Below are 20,306 nucleotides of genomic sequence, written 5' to 3' on the forward strand. Positions count from 1 at the left end.
TTCTTGAGGTGGGGAGGGGCAGAGAGAGAGGGAGATGCAGAATCCGAAGCAGGCTCCAGGCTCTGAGCTGTCAGCACAGAGCCCGACGCGGGGCGTGAGCCCATGAACTGTGAGATCATGACCTGAGCCGAAGTCGGACGCTCAACCGACTGAGCCACCCAGGTGTCCCTGTGTGGTTCTTCACATATTAAAAAGCTATTTGCACATTCTCTCGTTGGTTCATGCAAGCGCCTGTGAGGTAAAAATGATCTGTATTGTCCCATTGGATAGAGTTGGAGCCCAAGCCTCAGTGAGTTTGACATACCAGACCAGTCAGAGGTTATGGAGTGAGAATTGAAAACTCAGTGAGTGCCCTGACTTCCAGCCCAGCAAGTTCATGGTTAGTTGACATGGATGAATCTGAGATAGCATTCAAAGATGAAGCACAGGGGACACATGTGGACTGGCTCTTAGAAGCTAAAACTCCAGGGCTGGAATCTGGTTATCTGGGCCAGGTAGGTGGGGTTACGGGTGATGGCCTGTGCCGTGGGAACCCCTGCAGGTACTAACGTGGATTCCATTTGGGACACCCCAGACAAGACAGCCCGGACAGCGACACATTAATTACACATTGCTAACATCCTGGGCTCCCCTCCCTCTTGTTAAGGGTTTTACCACCTGTGACTCTGGGGACACAAACAGGGGTGTGAGATTACCCGGCAGGGGGCAGAGGTGACGTTCTTACAGATGCTGGTCTCTGGCTCCTGACTCCCTCTAGAGGGTAATTCTTGAAACTGGCGCCTCTTTTCCTCCATGTGCCTCTCCTTTTGGGAGAGGATCCCTGACGGGCCCACCCTGGGTCTTCTCTTTTGGAATGGGGGCGGGGAGGGGCTCACAGATGTGAGCAACAAGGAGCTCTGGGCTCTGCTAAGCCCTGACAGGACTTCACAAAGTGCAACTCCCCCATGTTCGGGAACCTCCCCCCCCCCCCAACCCCGCTCCCCGCCCTGCTTTAACACAGACAAGAAGCTGCTCAGTGGCTCCCGGGTGGGCTGAGCAGAGTTTGGTGCCTCAGACTTTGAGCATTCACATCTTTATTAAAGGCTGCATAAATGGAGAGAGGGCAGAAGAGCCCTTTGTTATAAAACCTGTGGTCAACTACATCTGCAGATGGCAAGCACGGGAGGGGCGTAAACCAGCGGGCACTGCCTCGTTCGGGGGGAGGCTGAGGGAAGAAAATACGAGTGGTGGCCCAAGGGCTGCCTTGCAATTGCCAGGATGGTCAGCACAGCCAGGCTGGGGCCCAGCCTCCTCTTCCCCTCACCCATCAGCCTGTTCCCACAGCTTTTGAGCCGGCACTCGCTTTACACTCGAATGCTATTTTAAACACGTCAAAGCTCACGGTTAGAGTTGACACTCCCACTGTGGTAGCTGGTTCCCATGTAATCCTTTCGTGGATCTATCTCCAGGGCACCCAGCGGACGGGGGCTGAGGTGTGGGCACACAGACTTCACTCCTGTGAAAGCTCAGGCAATAGGGGCAGGAGGCCCTGGGCTGTGGCCCGGCGGCGGGAGCCAAGGGAGGGGGAAGGGAGAGGAGATGGGGAGGGACAGTGGTTCTGCTAGTCAGAGGGAAGGCCCTGACCTTGCTGTGTTCTGCTGCTGCCCTCTGGTGTGACCACAGATTGAGGACCTTAGCTTAGGTTAGGGCTGAGAGCTAGGGTTTAGGTTGAAAACCATCTTGTCCACTGGCTCGGTGGCTGCCGTCCATGCCTAAAGTCCCAGAATGGAGGAACTGGAATGGGAGCTCTGAGCCCATCTGGGCCAATTGGCCCATTTTACAGTGGAGACACCAGGGGTCATTTCCTAGGTCACAGTGAACGTGCCCAGTCGGGGCCAGGACTTCCTCTGCTGCTCTTTCGGGAAGCAGTCTATCAGAGCACTGGTTCTTAGCGGGCATCAGAACCAGTTGGAGAACATGCTAAAACAGCTTGCTGGGCCCGCCTAAGAGATGCTGATCCCAGAGGTCTGGTGTAGCGACTCTCAGGGGATGCCAACACTGAGGGCTCCCGGTGTGTGTGGCGGGCAGCCCTGGGCTAGAGGACATTCCTGATGGGGCTGAGGGGGGTGGTACAGAGAGAGCAAAAGCCACACTGAGAGGGGCTGATGGCCTGAGGACCAAAGAGAAAAGCCCGACTAAAGGAGAGGCGTCTGGGTGGCCAGAAGGCAAGAAGCAAGCTTGGAAGGGTCAGACTCTGGAAGGTGGGACAGACATGGGGCAGCAGATTCTGTCTCTGCGGACACAAGGCCCCGTGGGGATGAAAATGCATTTTTATCCCCAAAGAAGTGACCAGGGAGCCGGCCTTCAGACAGGCAGGTGGTGGGAAAACCCAAACTCATGATGGCGGTTTGGTTGAGAGGCACTTTGGGTGCCTGTGGGGTGTTGCCGGCAGGCAGTGTCCACGGGGGCTGTTGGCAGGTCGCCCAGGGCAGTGGCCGGGGTCAGGGAGGAACTGCAGGGACACTCGTGGAGGTGGCGAGTTGGGTGGCTGGGGGCCTTCTTTGCGTAAAACCTCCCTGGTTTTGGCTCCTGGAGGAGAGGGGCCAGGTGTCTGGTGAACCAACCCACTGGTGCTCCCAAAGCCGGAATGGGGATTTGGTGGCCCCCGGGGGATTAGGACTTGGACTTAGAACCTTCTCTGTGGGGCTTTTCGAGAAGGGGAATTTGGTCCGGGAGAACTGATTCTGGACCAAATGACAACTGCGTACTGGGGCCCAGGGCCTGGAAATGCGGTCATGGGTGGGGCCTGCTCAGGGGCCTCATCCCTCTCGGCCCCCTTGAGATTCCAAGCCGGTCATCGCCTCCTCTCAGCTCTGTTGGGGCGCCTTTTCTGCCAAGCTGTGGCCAGCGATGCCTTCTGCCCGTGCCATGGCGGCCTCCTCTGACAGGCCTTTGAAGTAGCTGCTCAGAGCCTGCAGGTTGACAGCGCGCTGCATGGGGGGTGACGAGGTGGTCTGCAGGCTCAGGTAGCGGCTGTACTTCTTCAAGCCCCGCTCTGGGTCACGGCGGTGTGCGGTCAGCAGCTCGGTGAAGCTCACGTTGTGGAGGGCCAAGAGGCGGGCCTCGGCCCTGAGCAGGGCGGCCGCCTGCACCAGGGGCTGCAGGGACGCAAAGCACTGCAGGCTGCTGAAGGAGTAGACGTGCTGGGCCAGCTGGGGGCCCGGTGAGACCTCGAGGAGGCGGCACAGGTCTCGCATGGCCAGCACGGCGGCCAGGGCGCTGCGTTCGCTCATGTTTCTCGCCAGGTAGGTCTTGGCCAGACTCTTGAGTTTGAAGCTGCTGGCCCTGGGCACGCGCTCCCGGATGAGGGGCAGAGCGGCCAGGAAGCCCGAGATGACCTCCTGAAACTCCCACAGCCTGTTCATGTCCTCCAGGGCCCGGAAGAAGTTGGGGAGGCCGGGCCCCCACAGCTTGTAGCAGGCCAAGATGGGGCGGCGCATGGAGCCCAGGAAGCCAAGGAAGTGCTGCAGCCCTACCTCCAGGGAGACGGCCTTGGAGTAGATGCTGAAGAAGGCCTCGGGCTGGATGAGCACGCGGAACTCACTCTCCCGGTTCACGGCTGCCAGCTGGCTAATCTTCTGGGCTGGGCAGGAGAGAAGGGCAAGGTGAGGCCCCAGGGGCGGGGTGGGGGGCCCAGGGCGGGAGCAGTGGAAGCTCTAGGACCCCACCTCGGGGCCTGCTGGCAGGACCCAAGCGTCAGCCTCCAAATGCAGCTCTATGCTGGCTCCAAAGGGGACAGGGGTCAGAAGGGGAGGGCGGGCTGCTTTCCAAACACCCCCTACTCACCTGGTGGGAGTCCAGCTCCCCCCTGCCCCCCTGCCCCTGTCCCCAGCCCCAGAGTTTGCCAAACAGTTTAGATCCAGGTCCCTCCTGTCCGGCTCCTGTTAGCCTTACCCGCCTACACTCGGGACCCTTTGTTGTTTCCACCGCATCCTCTCCCCCCTGCCCCAGCCTCCAATCCCATCGTCACTGAGCCGACATTCCCACCCCAGGCAGACAGCACACCTGCCCAAACTACTCCACTCAGAACATGGCTCACAGCTGCCCTGTGAGGCCTGGGAAGGACTCCCCTGTCCTAGGAAAACCCACTACTTCTGTCTGGCTGGGCTGGCCCCATGCTGGGTCTGTGCCACAGGGCAGGCCGGAGCCTTCTGGTTCGGGGAAGGGCATTGCGAGGCCAGGGTCAGCACCGTGGAGAGTTGAGGGGCTTCTGGGAGAAGGGGTCATCTTTCTCCGTGACCTGGGCTTTGTCGGCCTCCCTGTGGAATGAGCTCTGTACTCAGAATTCTGCAGCCACAGCTTAAGGCCTTGCTTGGATCGCTGGCCTCCATGCAGTGACTTCCCACATCGTGTTCTGTTTACAAGTGTGTTGCCAAAGGTCTCTAGAGAAGCGCTGGTCAGGGGTGAGCTCACGGATGCACCTGCCTCATGCTTTCAGGCCCTGGAAGTCCTTATTCAGACAACCAAGTGGTACACCTGGAGTCCCAGGGGAGGCTGGGACTCAGGGACTGCCTGCTCTCTGGCTGCAGTCATTGGCCAGAGCTCTGGGCTCTCCCGGGCCCAGAACATAGCTCTGCCTGCACCTACTTCGGGGGCTCAGAGACTAAGCTAGAAAGGGGTGGGGGTGGCCACTGGAGAACCCACTTTCACTGTCAATCTTGAGGTCAAAGAAAACCAGGGGCCTGTCTTCTGCTTGGGGGTCGGCGAGGCTCTCATCCAGGACCCTCAAAGAGCTGGGACCCTCCAGTTGGAGGTCACTGGACTCGCTGCTGCTGTCGTCCAGCTCCCGGGAGGACTGCAACACAGAGAAACCAACAGGTCAGGGGCCCGGAGGGCGAGAGGGGGGGGTGTTGGCAAGGTGAGCATGTGCCCACGGGCCGGTGTGCGTGTGTGATGTGAATGTGGGAACAGGAGCAAGCTGGTGGGGGGGGGGGGGGCATCCGCACGCACATGCGGGAGAGAGGGGAAGGGGAAGGTGTATATCCGTCTAAGCAAGTGCGTGTGCACGAGGATGTGTGCGTATGAATGGATGTCAGTGTGCATGTGCACGTGTGAGGGCCGTGTGGGAACCACACGTTTGTGAGTAGGGGTGAAAGGCTGAGATCACGCAGACGAGTGTGTGCAAAAGCACGAGCATGGGAATGAATGCAAATGCCAAATGTGTGTGTGCACATCAGGGGTGAATTTATGAACCTGTGTTGACAGGTGTGTGGGAATGTGAGCATGTGTGAGTGTGCACATGGGCGCATAGCGCCAGGTCTGGAAGCTCAGGGAAGGGGCCAGTGCTCTGGTGGGCAGGGCCGGAGGGGTCTGCTGCTCCCTTCTCTCTGAACAGACTCAGAAGAAACACTTCTTGGGACGGGAGGAAGGAGCCTCATCTCAAACCTGAGGTTTCTCTGGAAGGGGCCAGGAGCTTGGCTCTTCTTGTCCCCATAGCCAGCCAAGGCTCCAGTGTCTTAGGGGGACCGCTCGCCTCAGGAATGCCACATCTGGGTGGACACACGAAGCCTGGAGGCCCTCTGTCATTTAGCATCCAGGAGCCGGCTGCTTAGGGAAGCCTCAGGCCCGGGGCTCCTCTAGCCTGGGCACCCAAGGCCCTGTTCTCACCAGCACCAAGGCAAAAAATCTGAAAGGCCTCAGGGTGGGGGAAGGGCTCTGTCTCCGTGAGCCCCAAGGGGCTGCGGCTACAGAGGGCGGTAGAGGCTCATCATCTGCAAAGCTGCCAAAGCCAGCCGATGTCTCGGGAGGCCTGCTCAGAACTTCCTGTGAATGCCACCTGTGGACGTGAGCCAGAGACCAGGGGGAAAGGACGTGGCCAACATCACACGGCCAGCTGGGAGTACTGCTGGGACAGAGTCCAGAGCAGCCTCGGGTCTTTCCTACTTACAGACTGCCTCACCCGGGGCTATCTGAAGCCTCCAAGGATGAACGCTGGCCTCTGGCTAATGTCCTTGGCTCGGCAGGTAATAAGCATGGGCCTTGGCCCTTTTATTCACCAGGTGAAACATTTTAACAAAGCTTCAGCCAAGAGCAAAGTCCTTATTAGCCACAGGTAAAATGTGCTGGTTTTCCCCAGGAGTGGCCGATTTTCACTTCATTGGCTTCTCATAGCCCTACCCCAGGCTCACCAGCTTCCTCCCGGTCACTGATAGAGAAAGACATTCACTATGAATCCGTCTAGAGCTGGTCTTGCTTAGAGAAGCCTGGAGTTCGGGGATTCTATACATAAGGTCCCAATAAAAGTCTTCGTCAAACGCCTCGCATATCTGGATCCTCGATCGGCCACGCGTCAAAGGTTTATTTTGCAAGGGTTGCTCTGCATCTTCTGTCTCACTGTGGAAGCTCCCTTTCCTCCCTGTGAGGAGCCTTCTCCAGGAATCTTCCTCGAAGTTGCTAGACCAGATACTCCACCTTCTTTCCTTGAGGGAAAACCCAGCTGGTTTTTATCTTCAATCTTCCAGACATTGCCCTTGCACCTGGGGTGGTGGAAAGAGCTGGGCTCTCCTTGCTGTGTCCTCCCCCGGACTGAAGAGCTGTCCCTTTGGCTGAGGCCTCTCTGTCCCCACCGACACGGCACCCGGAGCTGTCTCATCTTCCTTCCTCTTTTGGCTCCCAGCATGACTGCAAGAGCCCGTGCAGTGGCCCTGAGTTCTTCCGCCTGCCTCCTTCCTTCTGGAAAGTCTTCTCAGGCCTTAGAGCCTTGGTCACCTCTTTGGATATCTTCTTTCAAGACTTGAGCTCCCAGGACAGCAACACAGCTGCATCTTTGGGCTAGCTCCATTTCCATACCAGGTTGTTTATTTTTTTTAAAGTTTATTTACTTCTTTTGAGAGAGACAGAGTGTGTGAGCGGGGAAGGGGCAGAGAGAGGGAGAGAGAGAATCCCAAGAAGGCTCGACACTCAGTTCAACGTGGAGCCCTATTGTGGGGCTCGATCCTGCAACTGTGAGATCACGACCTGAGCCAAAATCAAGAGTCAGTCGTTCAACCAACTGAGCCACCCAGGAGCCCCAACCAGGGTCATTTATGATGGCCATCAGAATCTCATTTTTACGCCCTCCCATTGCCCTGGGGTCATTTTCTCTTATAGTGGCAGAATGTCTTTTGTCCTGAACTTGCTGAAGAACTTGGTGGCTCCCTTAATAAAAGGACACCCCCTTTCTGCTGAGCTTGTCAATGGAGAGAAGGCTGGAACTTCCAGCTCTGACTCCTCTTCCTTTCTGATCCTTCCTCACCCTTGGGGCTACTGCATGGAGATGATCTTGCCAGCACGCCTTCCACTCAACTCCAGCCAGCTGTAAACCCCACTCCCTCTCCCTGCCTTACGTCCCAGCAACGTGGCCAGGAAGTGCCCGCATGCTTAAAAAGGACTTTTCTCAAGACCCAGGTTTAGCAAAAGGGCAATCAGCATGAGAGGCTCTGGGGCAGGAAGGCTTTCTGCCCCCTGCTCACTACCCGAAGCCCTATGTTCCAATGCCCATAGCACTGCCCGCTGGGCGAGTGTGTGGGCGGAGAGTGTAGACGGAGAGGCACAGAGACCCGGGCCCAAGCCAGGCAAGGGCCTTTTACTGGAAAAGGCTTGAGATGTCCTGGGAAGGGAAAAGGAATGGTGGCAGAAGGCAGTGGAGTGGGGAAGACTGGAGCCCGTGTGCTCGGCCTGGAAAGTGAAAAGTGGGGAAAGCTCCAAGGAAGTAGGGAGCGGACACAATGGGAGGTGAAAAAAAGAGGAAGAGGAAGTGAAGATGTTCTGCTAAGAGCTGGAGGAGTAGAACTCACTTTAGTATTCTTTAAAAGATGCAAGCAAATAATAGGATTCATTTCTCTCTTTTTTTTAAATGTTTATTTTTGAGAGAGAGAGAGAGAGACAGACAGACAGACAGACAGAGCATGAGCGGGGGTGGGGCAGAGAGGGAGACACGGAATCTGAAGCAGGCTCCAGGCTCTGAGCTGTCAACACAGAGCCCGAGGAGGGGCTTGAACTCACAAACTGTGAGATTGTGACCTGAGCCAAAGTCGTCCGCTTAACCAACCGACTGAGCCCCAGGATTCATTTCTTTATTATACTTGGTTAATGGACTTCTTTGACTGCAAAAGTGTGCTCAGACCGAGCCACAGGGACCTGGGAGTTTCTCAGGACCCACATGTAACTAGGATACACGTGCAATCTGGCTTGTGAGCTTTAGTTCACTTGGATTCAACACAGATCAACTTAGCAGGGCAAGGGGATTCCACCTCCACACTCCACGTGGCAGGCTGCATGGCCGTACCAAGCACACCCATACGGCTGGCTTGACATTTTAATCACCTTCCCCAAGTCTAGGTCTCTTCCCCAAGATCCAGCACCCCCTCGCCCCCGCCGGATCATATCCCAGTATGTACAGGGCATCCCCATTCAAGGCTGATACACACAGATGACAGATATACAACTGAGTCCCCCCATCCGGTGGTTCTCTCTTTTTTGGCTGGGCATTAGCAGCCTCAAAAAATCCAGATGCCCAGGTTGCACCCCAGACCAGTTCAATTACAATCTCTGGGGCAGGGGGAGTGACACCCAGGAATCTGTCGTTGGTAACCCCCCCCCCCCCCCCGCAAGATTCCAGTGCGCAGCCAGGGTAGAGAACTACCGTCCTACTGATTAACTCCATGTTTGGGCATCGGCCACTCAGGAGCTGAACTCTGATATTTGGCATCCAGTCGCCTGAAGTTGTCTCTGCAGTGCCCGACATCAATTCTTATCAAGAGTCCCCAAGTTCCCGAGGGACTTCCTAAGCACCCACTCTTAAACAACAGCTGGGGTCAGTTTGGCAACACACACAGATTGCCCTTTTTTGCAGACACAAAATCCCAGCTCTTGCAACGTCTGGAAGCCCCGCGGTACCTCATGCGTGTCCGTGAGCCGGACCATCCTGTTAGCTAGCCTATGGCCCCTGCTGCCCCCTGCGCCAGGCCCTCGGGGGACAGGGCTCCCATCTTCTGTTACACACACTCACCAGCATCCCAGCCCCTCCCCTGGATCGGTCGTTTCCCACGGGCCCCTCCTCCTACTGCTGGTCACCACTGCCACTGCAGTCAGGGACTGTCCCCTCCTGCTTCCTCTTGGTCTTGCTACTGCCGGATAGTGGGGCGAGTCCTCTGTCACAAGAGTAGCTGAGAGCACCTATCTTTTCCTGCCTTGGACCCTAACCCAGGGCCCAGGGCAGAGGCACTGCTGACCCATCCTCATTTCCTAGGATAGTCCTCACCCCAGGCCTCCACCATCAGGCCTGGGTCTTGCCCCGCCACCCAACAGTGGCACCCCCACCGCTTCCGGCAGCGGCAGGGGCTCTTACAGACCACTCTTCCCGCACCAGCCGTCTCTCCTGGAGCCTTGCCCACCTTGCCAGGTCTGCACCAGAGCCTCCAGGCGTGTCTAGCTGCAGTCTGGGACACTTGGAAAATGTGCTCTTTTTGTAGGCCAACTTCCACACACGGGAGGTGGGATGAAGGCCACGGACAGGAGAGGACATGGGTATGTGGGAGCCCGGAGCACCTTGCGGGTGTCACCCTGCTCCCCACCCAAACCGCTGCGGGTACTCTGGGAGTGCCAGGGGTCTGGAAGGGAGCACAGAAGGTGGGTGAGAAACGCATGGAGGGGACCTAATTTGTTTTGTTTTTGCATAGATGTTTTTTAAAGCTTGGGACACCTGATGGTTAATTTAAAAAATGTGTGTCTGGAGGCACTTGGGTGGCTCAGTTGGTTAAGCACCTGACTCTTGATCTCGGCTCAGGCCGTGATCTCATGGTTTGTGAGTTCCAGCCCCGCGTCGGGCTCTGCACTGATGGCCTGGAACCTGCTTGGGGTTCCGTCTGCCCTTCTCTGCCCCTCACCTGCTTGTGCTCTCTCTCTCTCTCCAAATAAGTACATAAACTTAAAAAAAAGAAAGTGTGTCTGAAGAACTAAAGAATACCAACACAAAAGCAGTGGTCCTCTGGCCCTCCCCACTCCGGACCTGGTCTCCACAGGTGAGCAGCTGTGCTTCTAATTGTTTTAACTCTTCACCACCTGAAACACACTCCCTCCTTCCTGGAATAATTCAGACACAACCTGGCGACCCCCTACTGACAGCTGAGGATCAGACTGACACCCCGCCCCCCACCCCCAGCAGTGCTGGTTTCAGTTTCTGCGCCCAACTGTCGTGAAGTGTGGTGAGACTACTGGCATTCCGATCCTTTCTTGAGCTTTCCATCCCAGACTGCTACCTCCACCCAGGGTCAGTTTTGTTTGATGAGGTTTAGGGGATGGAAAGAAGTGCCCAGATTTCAGAGGAATTTAGAACATGGCTTAAAGGGAAGACTGAAATATTGACTGGTGGTGAAGAATAATCGAAAGAGGGGCATCCAGGGCGGCTCTGGGGGCCTTGGTTTCTGTAGCCGGACAGACGGTGTGACTTAATGGAGAGGAGAGGAAGAGAGACGAGTGATCTACGGGACACCCGAGTGCAGACGTCGGAGGGCCACTGGCTATCCTGGTCTGGCAGCAGGAGTGAGCGCCGGGCACCAGCAGCCTGTGGGCGCTAACTGAGGCCATGGGCAAGGCTGAGACCATAAAGATGGGCTGTAGCCGGAAGAACAAGGTGGAAAGGAACAGAGACCTGAGAGGAGGGTGAGGAGGGGTGGCTGGAGCTACTACAGGAGCTGGGACAGGGAGGGCAGGGGTCCTTGAAGTACCGGTGAGCTCAAGGGGCAGGAAGCTGTGGCCAGAGTCCCTGCGGGCCAGCTTTCAGTATGGTGAGGTCCAGGGGGTGGCCGTGGGGCTGGTGGCTGCAGTGGGGTGGGGCAAAGACCCCAGAGAGGCCAGGGTGCTGGATGTTGAAGTCCCCCAGAAAGAAGGCTGGACCTGGCTAAAGAGAGGCCACCTGGGAGGCGGGTGCTGGAGCCTCCCCTGTGTGGGGGGAGGCAAGAGGAGGTGTGAAATGATCTGGGGAAAGTGGGGTTCACCTCAAGAAAGGCACAGAGAACCTGACTAGATGGTGGGACCGACACAGTCCAGGAGGCACAGAAGGCCTTGACCCGCCTCCCCACTCTGAAGCTCACAGGGCGTTGGAAAGAGGGGACATGGTAACTCCACCAGAGAACCAAGTTTCAGTGCAGGGAGGACACAAAACCGCCTGCAGAGAAGAGCTAAGTCCAGCAGGGAATGTGATGGTCATGGAAGAAGGGGTTGCCAGGGCAATCTTTCAACAAATATTTATTGAGCAGCCGTATCTGCCAGGTCCTGGGATCGACACATTCCCTGCCCTCATGGGCTTAGGTCCTGGCAGAGGCCCAGCGGAAAGCCTCGGGGTGGTGGGATGGGGCAGTTGGAGGGGCAAAGGGAGATAAAAGCTTCCTATTTTGGGGCAAAGAGGCCTGGGGATGTGAGGAGCGGGCAGCCTGTATCTCAATCATGCCCTTTCAGGTGAAGAGGGCTTACATCTCCCTGACGGGTCTGTGCAGCCGCTCCTTCCTTGGTCCGCTCCTTGACCACGATGCACAGAATGCCTACTGTGTGCAGGGCCTTCAGCGAATGGGCCAGGCTGGGTGGTGGGGTGCAGGAGGGCCGGGGAGCAGGAGCCAAGTGAGCGAGTGGCCACGCGGTTCCAGGAGGACGGTGGCCACCAGCTACAGAAGAGGGAGGTGCTAGGGGTTCTCAGAGGCCTGTCTGAGGGGGGCCAGGCTGGTGGGGGGTAGGGGGAAGAATTCGAGGGCAGGGGGCTGGGAATGCAATTGGAGGCACCTCCAGAGGTCCTGGACGGGGTTCTCCACGGGGGCGGTGTCAGAATTCCCAGGGGGAGATCCTGCCCTAAGAGTCTGGGGTGCTCTGCCTCCCCCCACCCTTCCTGAGAGAGGTGTCAAGCTGGGAAGCCACAGAGAGAGGAACGGCAAAGAAGCTGTTGAGCCACTGGGCTATGTGGGGGGAGCCCCGGAAGGAGCGGCCGAGGGAGCGCACTGCTCCCCGTGCCCGGCCGCGTTGACTGATGGCCCTCTGGAGGTGGCAGGGACGCTCCTGGGGATCGGCAGGATGGCTGGGAGGCCCTGTGGCAGCAGGGGTGGTGGCCTGGACTGCGGGGGGAGGACACGTCCACATGGGGTTATAATACACTTTGAGGGGCAAGTGGAAGGCGCGGTGAAGACGGGGGGTACTCTGTGCTCTACGCGACAGGAAGCTAGTCCCGCGGCGGCTGCGGACGGCAGTGTCCTCCCGGTGACTGGCGGGCTGGCTGTGAGGATCGGCTTCAGGGACTGCAGGTTGTTCGGCGGGATGTTGGGGAGACCAAGCCGGGGGGCGGCATGCGCCATGGGGCAGGCGGGGGGGCCGGCAGGGGTGGTATGCTCCTGGTGCTCTTGGCAGGGGGTGGGCTGGCGAGGAGTGTTGTGCAGCGGTCTCCATGCGCTCCATGCACTTTCCAATACAGAACCTCAGACTGAGGGCCGGAAGGGACCTCAGAGGCACCCAGTCCAACCTTTCCCTCTGTTCAACCCCCCTTTCCCCACCTCCATTAACCAACCTCCAGGGACAGAAGGGTGCAATCCACAAAGGTACTCGTTCCATTGTGGGATGCCTTTAAAGTTCTTTCTTATCGAGTGAACGCTTGCCTGTTTGGGCCCTGTACGGTGCTGCCCGTGCCCTCACACCCCTGCACTGACCCTCACTGGCTGCGATTAACTGGGGAATGGGTTCTTGCCCCCGCTCCTCACTGAGGACTTAGAGGTCAGAGAAAACATAAGGAAGCTCCAGACAAAGGCATTGGCTAGTTCAGAAGAGAGACAGGGCTCTGGAAGGAAGCACTCTCTCAGCATTTCAGAAGAGTATATATGGTTACTGACGGCTCCTGCCCTGGTATAGAGGGAGGGCTGGGCTGGTTCAGGCCCGCAGCTGGCATTTGGAGACTGTCCTCAGGACAGCACAGAACTCACTGCCTCGCTGGAAAACTCCCCAGGCGCAGGGCAAGTCTAAGAGTCACCTGCTGCGGCTGGGTCTCCTGGGACCCGGAATGGGGGGAGGCAGGAGTCCAGGGCTGAACTTCTGGACCACTCACCGAGTTTTCGGCATCTGAGTCTTCCGAGCTGCTGATCACCACGACGCGTTCCTCTGAAACAGGGCAGAGGAGACAGAATTAGGCCCTGCCAAGATGCCCACTCAGTGGGGCCCAGGTGTTCTGTGAGAATCCCTGTGGGCCAGTGGATGGGGTGGGCGATGTGTGCCCTATAGAGGGGGATGTGAACATTCACCAAATGTGCTAGCATGGATCTGTTTATTCAAAGAGACTTTCCGTCACTGCCCACTGTGCCCTGTACGTGAATACTTAATTCAGTTATTGGTCCTGAATTCAGAATCTGTTCCCTACACAGGCAGCTTGGCAAAAAAGCACCTGGTTTGTTTTGCAATCCTAAAGAAGCACATTGGTTTTTTCCAATTCTGTCTCATGAGCTGAGATGTTTGAATTAAAAGCTACTTTATATTTGGTTAATCAAAACCTTTTGATTACCAATAGCATTGTGAGCAAGGAATGTCGGTCAGGGCTCAGTGTGCAAGCAGGATCAGGGCTCAGTCTGAGACCTAGAATGAAAACAAAGGGGGCCTCTGGGTGAAGCAGATCTAGGAAGAACTGTCTTGACCATTCCAGAATTCTATCAGTTGGCCTCAACTCATGCCCAAGAACTCCCAGTTTGGTGGTGTCCATAAAAGGTATCTAGGACAAATGACGTACTTTAGCCAGGTGGCCTTTGCAGACAAATTTGGGAAGTGATGGGTGTGGACTTGACCCAAGGTCTCTCTGGGAGCATGCCAGGCACTCACCAACAGAACTGCCTGGGGAGACCCACCTTGTGCAGAGGCACAGTGCTGGGCGCTGTATGGGTGCGTTCGGGGAAGGGGCTACAGACTGTGGGTTTTAGCCTCTTACGGTCCCCACACTGGAATCCCAGCAAATCACACGGTGAACTGTATCCAATCTTATCCCCCAGGAAAACCATGGGCTTTCCCTGCCCCATCTGGTGGCAGCTGAGAGCAGGACACACAGGGGATGCTGTTGGCTTTGGGCTCCCTGGGTGGGGTGAGGATTTGGGGGAAGGGTCCCACCCTACCCAGCCCCTGGAAGACAGCACGTAGGCCTCAGCCTCCGCTGCCCACCCACTTCCTTACCTGCCTCCCCAGACTCGCCGGTCACGTGGTTGCTGTTGGGCGGGAAGACCTCGTTTCCGATGATGGGGCTTTCAGGGCTGCAGGGCCCATCCAGGTGGGGTGGCGAGACTGCCTTGGAGGTGCTGGGCCTGGGTTGCTCGGGGGAACTCCGGGCCAGCCGTGTCTCCTTCTCCTCCTCAGACTCCATCTTGATAGCCTTCCTGGGGCACTCGGTCTGGCAGGACTTCCTCTTCTGGGGGGTGACTGGGCTGCAGACCTCCTATGCGGTGGGGAGTCACAAGGCCGGGTTAGCAGCCTTCAGGGGTGCTGGGGTGGTGGGCAGAGATGTGAACCTGGGTGGCAGGGACCTGTGGCCCGCCCCCTTTGCTCCTGCTGTCGCCTCTGCTCTCTGCCACGCAGATCGTGTCTCTCTCCACATAGGAAGACCCCTGGGCTGCCACGCACACTGGCCGTCTGCTGACCACTGACTCTGGTGGCCTCTGCCTGCCCTGGAGTGGCTCACGCTTACAGGGGAGCTTCCTGGCAGGGCAGCCAGGAGCAAGGGAGAGAACAGCGTAGGTGCTGACTAAGGCCTGGCTTCTCAGGTGGGAACCTGACTGCCTGGTGGGATCTGGGCCTCCAGGTGCAGAGGCAGGGGGCAGGGAGAACCTTACCTCTCTGCAGGAGGCGTCTTTGATGGAGTAGGCATGTATCGGCACCGGGTGTACCCCGGGCACCGACTGTACCAAAGCCATGACTGGGGTCTCAGCTGGCCCTGGGGCCTGTGCCCGGGCCCTCTGCATCTCCTCTGGCTGCGAAGTCCGGAAATAAGAGAGACCGAAATGAGCGGGTGGCAGGCCCAGGGCTGAGACCCCAGGCCTGGGGTCAGCCCAATCCCCAGGGCCTCAGCCAGCCACAGGTGCAGGCTGTCCAGAGCCCCCCGGGGACCAGGAGTCCTCCTCACACCCTCCTTCTGACCCTGAGGTGCTGGCATCCAGGGGCACTTCAATTCCTGTGCATCCTAACAGAGCCAGAAGGTGACTGCTGAGATTACACGGGACCAACCGCGCCTAAAGGTTTGCTCGACAGCTAGCTCCGGGTTAACAAAGCGCTCGCTCCTGGTGGCAGCAATTCCTCTACAGCTGCAGAGCTGTAACAGTGAGGACACCCTTCCACTGAGCTGAAACCCTTCCAGGGAACCTCCCTGTGACCTTCACTCTGCCCCTGGGCCTTCACTCCCCCTGGGTCAGAACAATTACACACCTTGGCCAAATCCCTTAAAACCCCTCAGCCCTCAGTCCCCCTCTGTGAAATGGGAATAATATTAATATCTGTCTCACAGGATACCGTGGATGAAATGTGTTACCACAAGTAAAGTGCCTAGAAGAGCACCCAGCACTCAGTAAGTGCCACCGATGATAATGATGCTAAATACAGTTTTTATTGCCACTCTGAGCCAGGCATAGTGCTAACTATACATAAACCCACCCCAAAACGGACTTCGGCTGGTTCTTCAAAAAGTTAAACACAGAATTCCCATATGATCCAACAAGTCTTCTCCTAGGCATGTACCCAAAGGACTGAAAACAGATGTTCAAACAGAAACCTGCACACAAATGTTCACACCAGCCCTATTCACGACAGCCAAAAGGTGCACACAACCCAAAGGTCTACCAGCCTCTGAGACATCAGCCAAATGTCTAAACAGCCCAAATGTCGGACAGTCATACAGTGGAATTTTATCCAGCCATAAAAAGGCATGAAGTCGGGGCACCTGGGTGGCTCTGTCGGTTAAGTGTCAGACTTTGCTCAGCTCGGGTCATGATCTCGCAGTTGTGAGTTTGAGCCCCGCGTCGGGCTCTGTGCTGACAGCTCGGAGCCTGGAGCCTGCTTTGGATTCTGTGTCTCCCCCTTTATCTGCCCCTCCCCGGCTCATGCTTTCTCACTCTCTCAAAAATAAATAAACGTTAAAAAAATTTTTTTTAAAGGCATGAAGTTCCGTACGTCAACATGAACTTTGAACACATTACACTAAGTGAAAAGAAGCCAGCCACAAAAGAATACATGTTGTGCGGCTCCATTTATATGAAATATCCACAAGAGCTGAGCGCATAGAGACAGAAAGCAGACTGGAAGCTGGAGTGGGGGTGGGGGCGGGGCAGATGTGGAGTGGCCGCCTCATGGGGACAAGGTTTCCTTTCGGGGTAATGGGAATATTTGGGAACTAGATGGGTGGGGTGGCTGTACAAGATTTGGAGGGTGCAATGTCACTGAACTGTATACTCAAAAATAGTTAAAACGGAATTTTCCTAGATGAATTTTACCACAATAAAAACAATTATAGTTAAAATAACGAAATAGGGACCATCCTGTGATTATTGCCAATCTACAGAGAAGGGTAGGAGGCACAGAGGTGAAGTGACTGATTTCCCAAGGTCATATACCTAATGAGGGTCTGGACCAGGGTTTGAGTGTAGTGTCTTTGAACTGGTGGTTCTCTTTCCTGGTCACTGTCTCTCTTACATCCCCCCACACCGCTTTTCTCTATACTGTGTGAAACGGAAGCATCCGCTGGGCGGTTCACTGAAAATAAGTGACGAGTGACCTGGGAAGTGTCCCTCCGAAAGGGGAGGCCCAGACTCTGCCACTCCTGCCTGCAATCCTGACCCCTTGCTGCCTCCAAGTCCATCCAGCAGATGACCGTGAGCAGGCGCCTGCAGTGGTCCGTGTGGTGAGGGAAAGGAAACAACACCCAGCTGGAGGGGGCGCTTCCTCGAGCACAGCCACGCTGGACAAGTCAGAAGCTGGACTTTGAGATCAGGAAGCCAGGGATAGGCTTTCCTCACAGGGGAACCCCAGGAATTAGCTGGCCAAACCTGGGCTGGGGCAGGTGGGGGAAAGCCCCATGTGGCCCCATCGTGCTGGGACCAGAGCTCGACGTGGGGCGCTTCTTGGTATTGAGCACTTTGATGTGGGCTCCCAAATCAATTGCTATAACGGACTGACTTCCTTTTCCCCTCCCTCTCTGGGTTTCTTTCTCTTAACATCTTTATAGAAAGGGAGGAGAATTGTCTCTCTGGATCAGAGTGTATCTGGGGGAAGTGGAGAGAATGGAGAATCTCCTTAAACTTTTTTAAGTTTATTTATTTATTTGAGAGACAGAGAGGGAGAGAGAGAGAGAAAGAGGGAAAAGCACAAGTGGAGGAGAGGCAGAGAGAGAGAGGGAGACTCCCAAGCAGGCTCCACAATGTCAACTCAGAGCCTGATGTGGGGCTTGAACCCAGGGACTGTGAGATCATGACCTGAGCGGAAGTCAGACACTTATCTGACTGAGCCACCCAGGCGCCCCTACACCAGTGTTTTTCAGACTATAGTCTGTGACCCATTGGTGAATCATGAAAGCAATCCAGTGGGTCACGACCAGCATTTTTTAAATTATGCAGAATAGTATAGAACAGAAAACCCATGTAACAAGGGTAATTTACTTTGCAAAGCTTCCATTTTAGCTACAGTTATGCATGTGTACATATATATACCGTAGATATAAAAGATATTTCTTTATAATGGGTAGTGGTCAGAAATTTAAACCACGTCACACCCATTAGGATGGCTATTAGTGAAAAAAGTGTGGATGAGAAGGTAAAGAAATTGGAAACCCATGAGGTGCCTGGGTGGCTCAGTGACCGACTTCAGCTTAGGTCATGATCTCATGGTTCGTGGGTTTGAGCCCTGCATTGGGCTCTACGCTGAACACTTGCTCAGAGCCTGGAGCCTGCTTCAGATTCTGGGTCTCCTTCTCTCTCTGCCCCTCCCCAGCTTGTGCTCTGTCTCTCTCTCTCTCTCTCTCTCTCAAATAAATGTAAAAAAATTTTTTTTAAAGAAACTGGAAACCCTGTGCACTGTTGGTGGGAACGAAGAAGGGCATGGCCACCTATGGAAAATTGCATAGTGACTCCTGAAAAAATGAAAAATAGAATTACCAGATGATCCAGCAATTCCACCTCTATGTAAATTTTGTTACGTATATTTTATCACCATTAAAAAAATTGTTTAAAAAAGTTAAAAAGGTCCTTTCATGTCTGGATCTACAAATCACTGGTATGTGAAAGACCCTCTTTCCAGAAGGGCAACAAACTCCCTGAAAGTGGGCCTGGGATTCTCTGCCTCTGTCCCACCCACGATGCCCTCCTTCCTGTGTTAATGAAGCAGGGGACAGACAAGAAGGCTCACTAAAAAAAAAAAAAAAAAAATCATGATGCCCAATTTGTTGTTTGGTAGCTTTAAAATGTTTTATTTTTTTCCATTCAAGTATTATAACGTCATGATGCAAAGAGTCTAGAGGAAATGGAAGAAAGATGGCCCCCAAGCTGGGGAGTTCTAGTTAAGGCTGTTGCTGTGTTTTCTCGTCACCTCTGTGCAGATACATGACTGAAATGAAAGTAAACCAACAGTTTCAAGAGGGATCCAGTGTTGGGGCGGAAAGCCCAGCTCCTGCCTCCTAAGGCAGGGACATGGGCCCGAGAGTCGCCTTTCTCCTGGCATAGCTGAGCGACCGTACTTTCTCCAGGGACTGCCCGGCCACGCCTGCCTCCCTGGAGCTGCTACACCAGCCCTTTGCACTCACAGAGTGAGACGACATCCTTCCCCCGGCTCCCCTGGCCTGCCTGCCCCCTCCTCCAGCCTACTACCAAAGTGAAAGCAAGAGGCTTTGCAGAAAGAGCATTCTTCTGATGTTCCAAGTTCAAACTACTTAGTAGCGAATGGTGAGAGGTCACATAAAGACAAAGACCCGGAAGAATGCCTAGACCTCACACAAGATAGTACAGGGTCTCTTGCTGTTCATGAACCAGCAACTGGCACGTAGAAAACAGCTGAGCTCTGTGGACCTGGGGCACCTTCCCCAACTATTTATAGGATTTCTTTGGGGGACATTATTCATCCTAGCATTGTGATACCAAAACAACCTAAATATGCATTGACAGGGAACTGGCTAAATAAAACATGCTACATCCATTCACTAGACTGCTATGCAGACACAAAAAGACATCAGGAAGCTACCTACCTACTGAAAATGTAAGAATTCCAGAATACTTTGTGGGGTGAAAAAGCCTGGGGCGTAATACTATGAATATAGGGTAGTATGCTACCTTTGTGCAAAAACAGAATGGAAAATGGAATTACCTGTAATCATATTTGCTTGTAATTACATAAAGAAATTCGGGAAGGATATGTAAGAAATAGAGACAGGTATATGGGCATAAGAAGTGGAAAGATAGGGACCAGAAGGGAGGGAGACATGATATGTTACTTTCTTTCTTTTTTTAAGATCCAGATACCGTACGTGCAGGATTTGGGCAGTAAGGTGCCATATGTAGGGGGTTACGTGAAAATATTGGATATGCACAAACACAGTCTTAGTTTGCACAAGAAATCTCTGTGATGCTGAGTAATGGAGAGCTCAAATGAGAAACGGGGTGCAGAGAGATGTTGGGGTGTCCCCCCACCTCAAAGCATTGGTTCTCAACTTAGCTACAAATTATCATCACCTGGGGATCTGAAAAAAAAATTTAGGTACAATTTATATACAGTGAAATGTACAAACGGTAAGCGTACAAATCAATGGATTTTAAGAATCGAAGTGTAGTTGACATATTTATCATTCTATGTTTTTACTTCTGACCGTGTGATTGTATTACTTCAAAAATATAATAAAAATGTCCTTTTTTACTTTTCAAGCTACATACGTGGGGATGCAGGACCCAAAGCAGTTAGGAGTCTGCTTCTAATCCTATCCCTAGCTTGCTGTGTCATGTGGCCTGGGGTTGTCACCCTCTCTTTGGGCCTCAACCTATGCAAAATAGAGGGTTAGACTCCATGCGCTCTCCTAGCTCTAAAACTCTCAGTTCCTAAATCCTGCATTCTCCAGGAAGTCTCTCCAGATTGCCTCTGCCTACAACAATCTCTCTCCCCCAACGGCCATACATGACAAAGCTAGGCTCGCCACCAGAAGACCTGATTTCTGTGGAAGTCTGATCAGTCCTGGGCCCACACCTTTGACAGGCAGACACAGGCAGACCCAGATGACCAGGACGTGGAGGAGACCAGACGCCTAGTCCAAGGAAGGA

General features: G+C 54.8%; 1 protein-coding gene across 8 annotated transcripts in view; it reads right to left on the minus strand.

Moving 5' to 3' along the window:
- Positions 1-1,053: 1,053 nt before the first annotated feature.
- Positions 1,054-20,306, minus strand: part of PML (PML nuclear body scaffold) — a 38,901-nt gene continuing 19,648 nt past the window's right edge. Inside the window, exons 5-9 of one of the 8 annotated variants that reach the window (XM_015077292.3) lie at positions 14,856-14,993; positions 14,203-14,461; positions 13,097-13,149; positions 4,684-4,834; positions 1,054-3,622 (exon numbers count right to left, since the gene is read on the minus strand). In XM_015077292.3, coding sequence (XP_014932778.2) covers positions 2,847-3,622; positions 4,684-4,834; positions 13,097-13,149; positions 14,203-14,461; positions 14,856-14,993 — 1,377 coding nt within the window. In that variant the 3' untranslated portion in view covers positions 1,054-2,846. Of the gene's footprint in view, positions 3,623-4,683; positions 4,835-12,152; positions 12,482-13,096; positions 13,150-13,546; positions 13,618-14,202; positions 14,462-14,855; positions 14,994-20,306 lie in introns of those variants that run through there. The other 7 variants (XM_027067742.2, XM_027067746.2, XM_027067744.2 and 4 more) reach the window with 7 other exon arrangements.

Source organism: Acinonyx jubatus, chromosome B3, assembly GCF_027475565.1.
Source record: "Acinonyx jubatus isolate Ajub_Pintada_27869175 chromosome B3, VMU_Ajub_asm_v1.0, whole genome shotgun sequence".
Taxonomy (NCBI): domain Eukaryota; kingdom Metazoa; phylum Chordata; class Mammalia; order Carnivora; family Felidae; genus Acinonyx; species Acinonyx jubatus.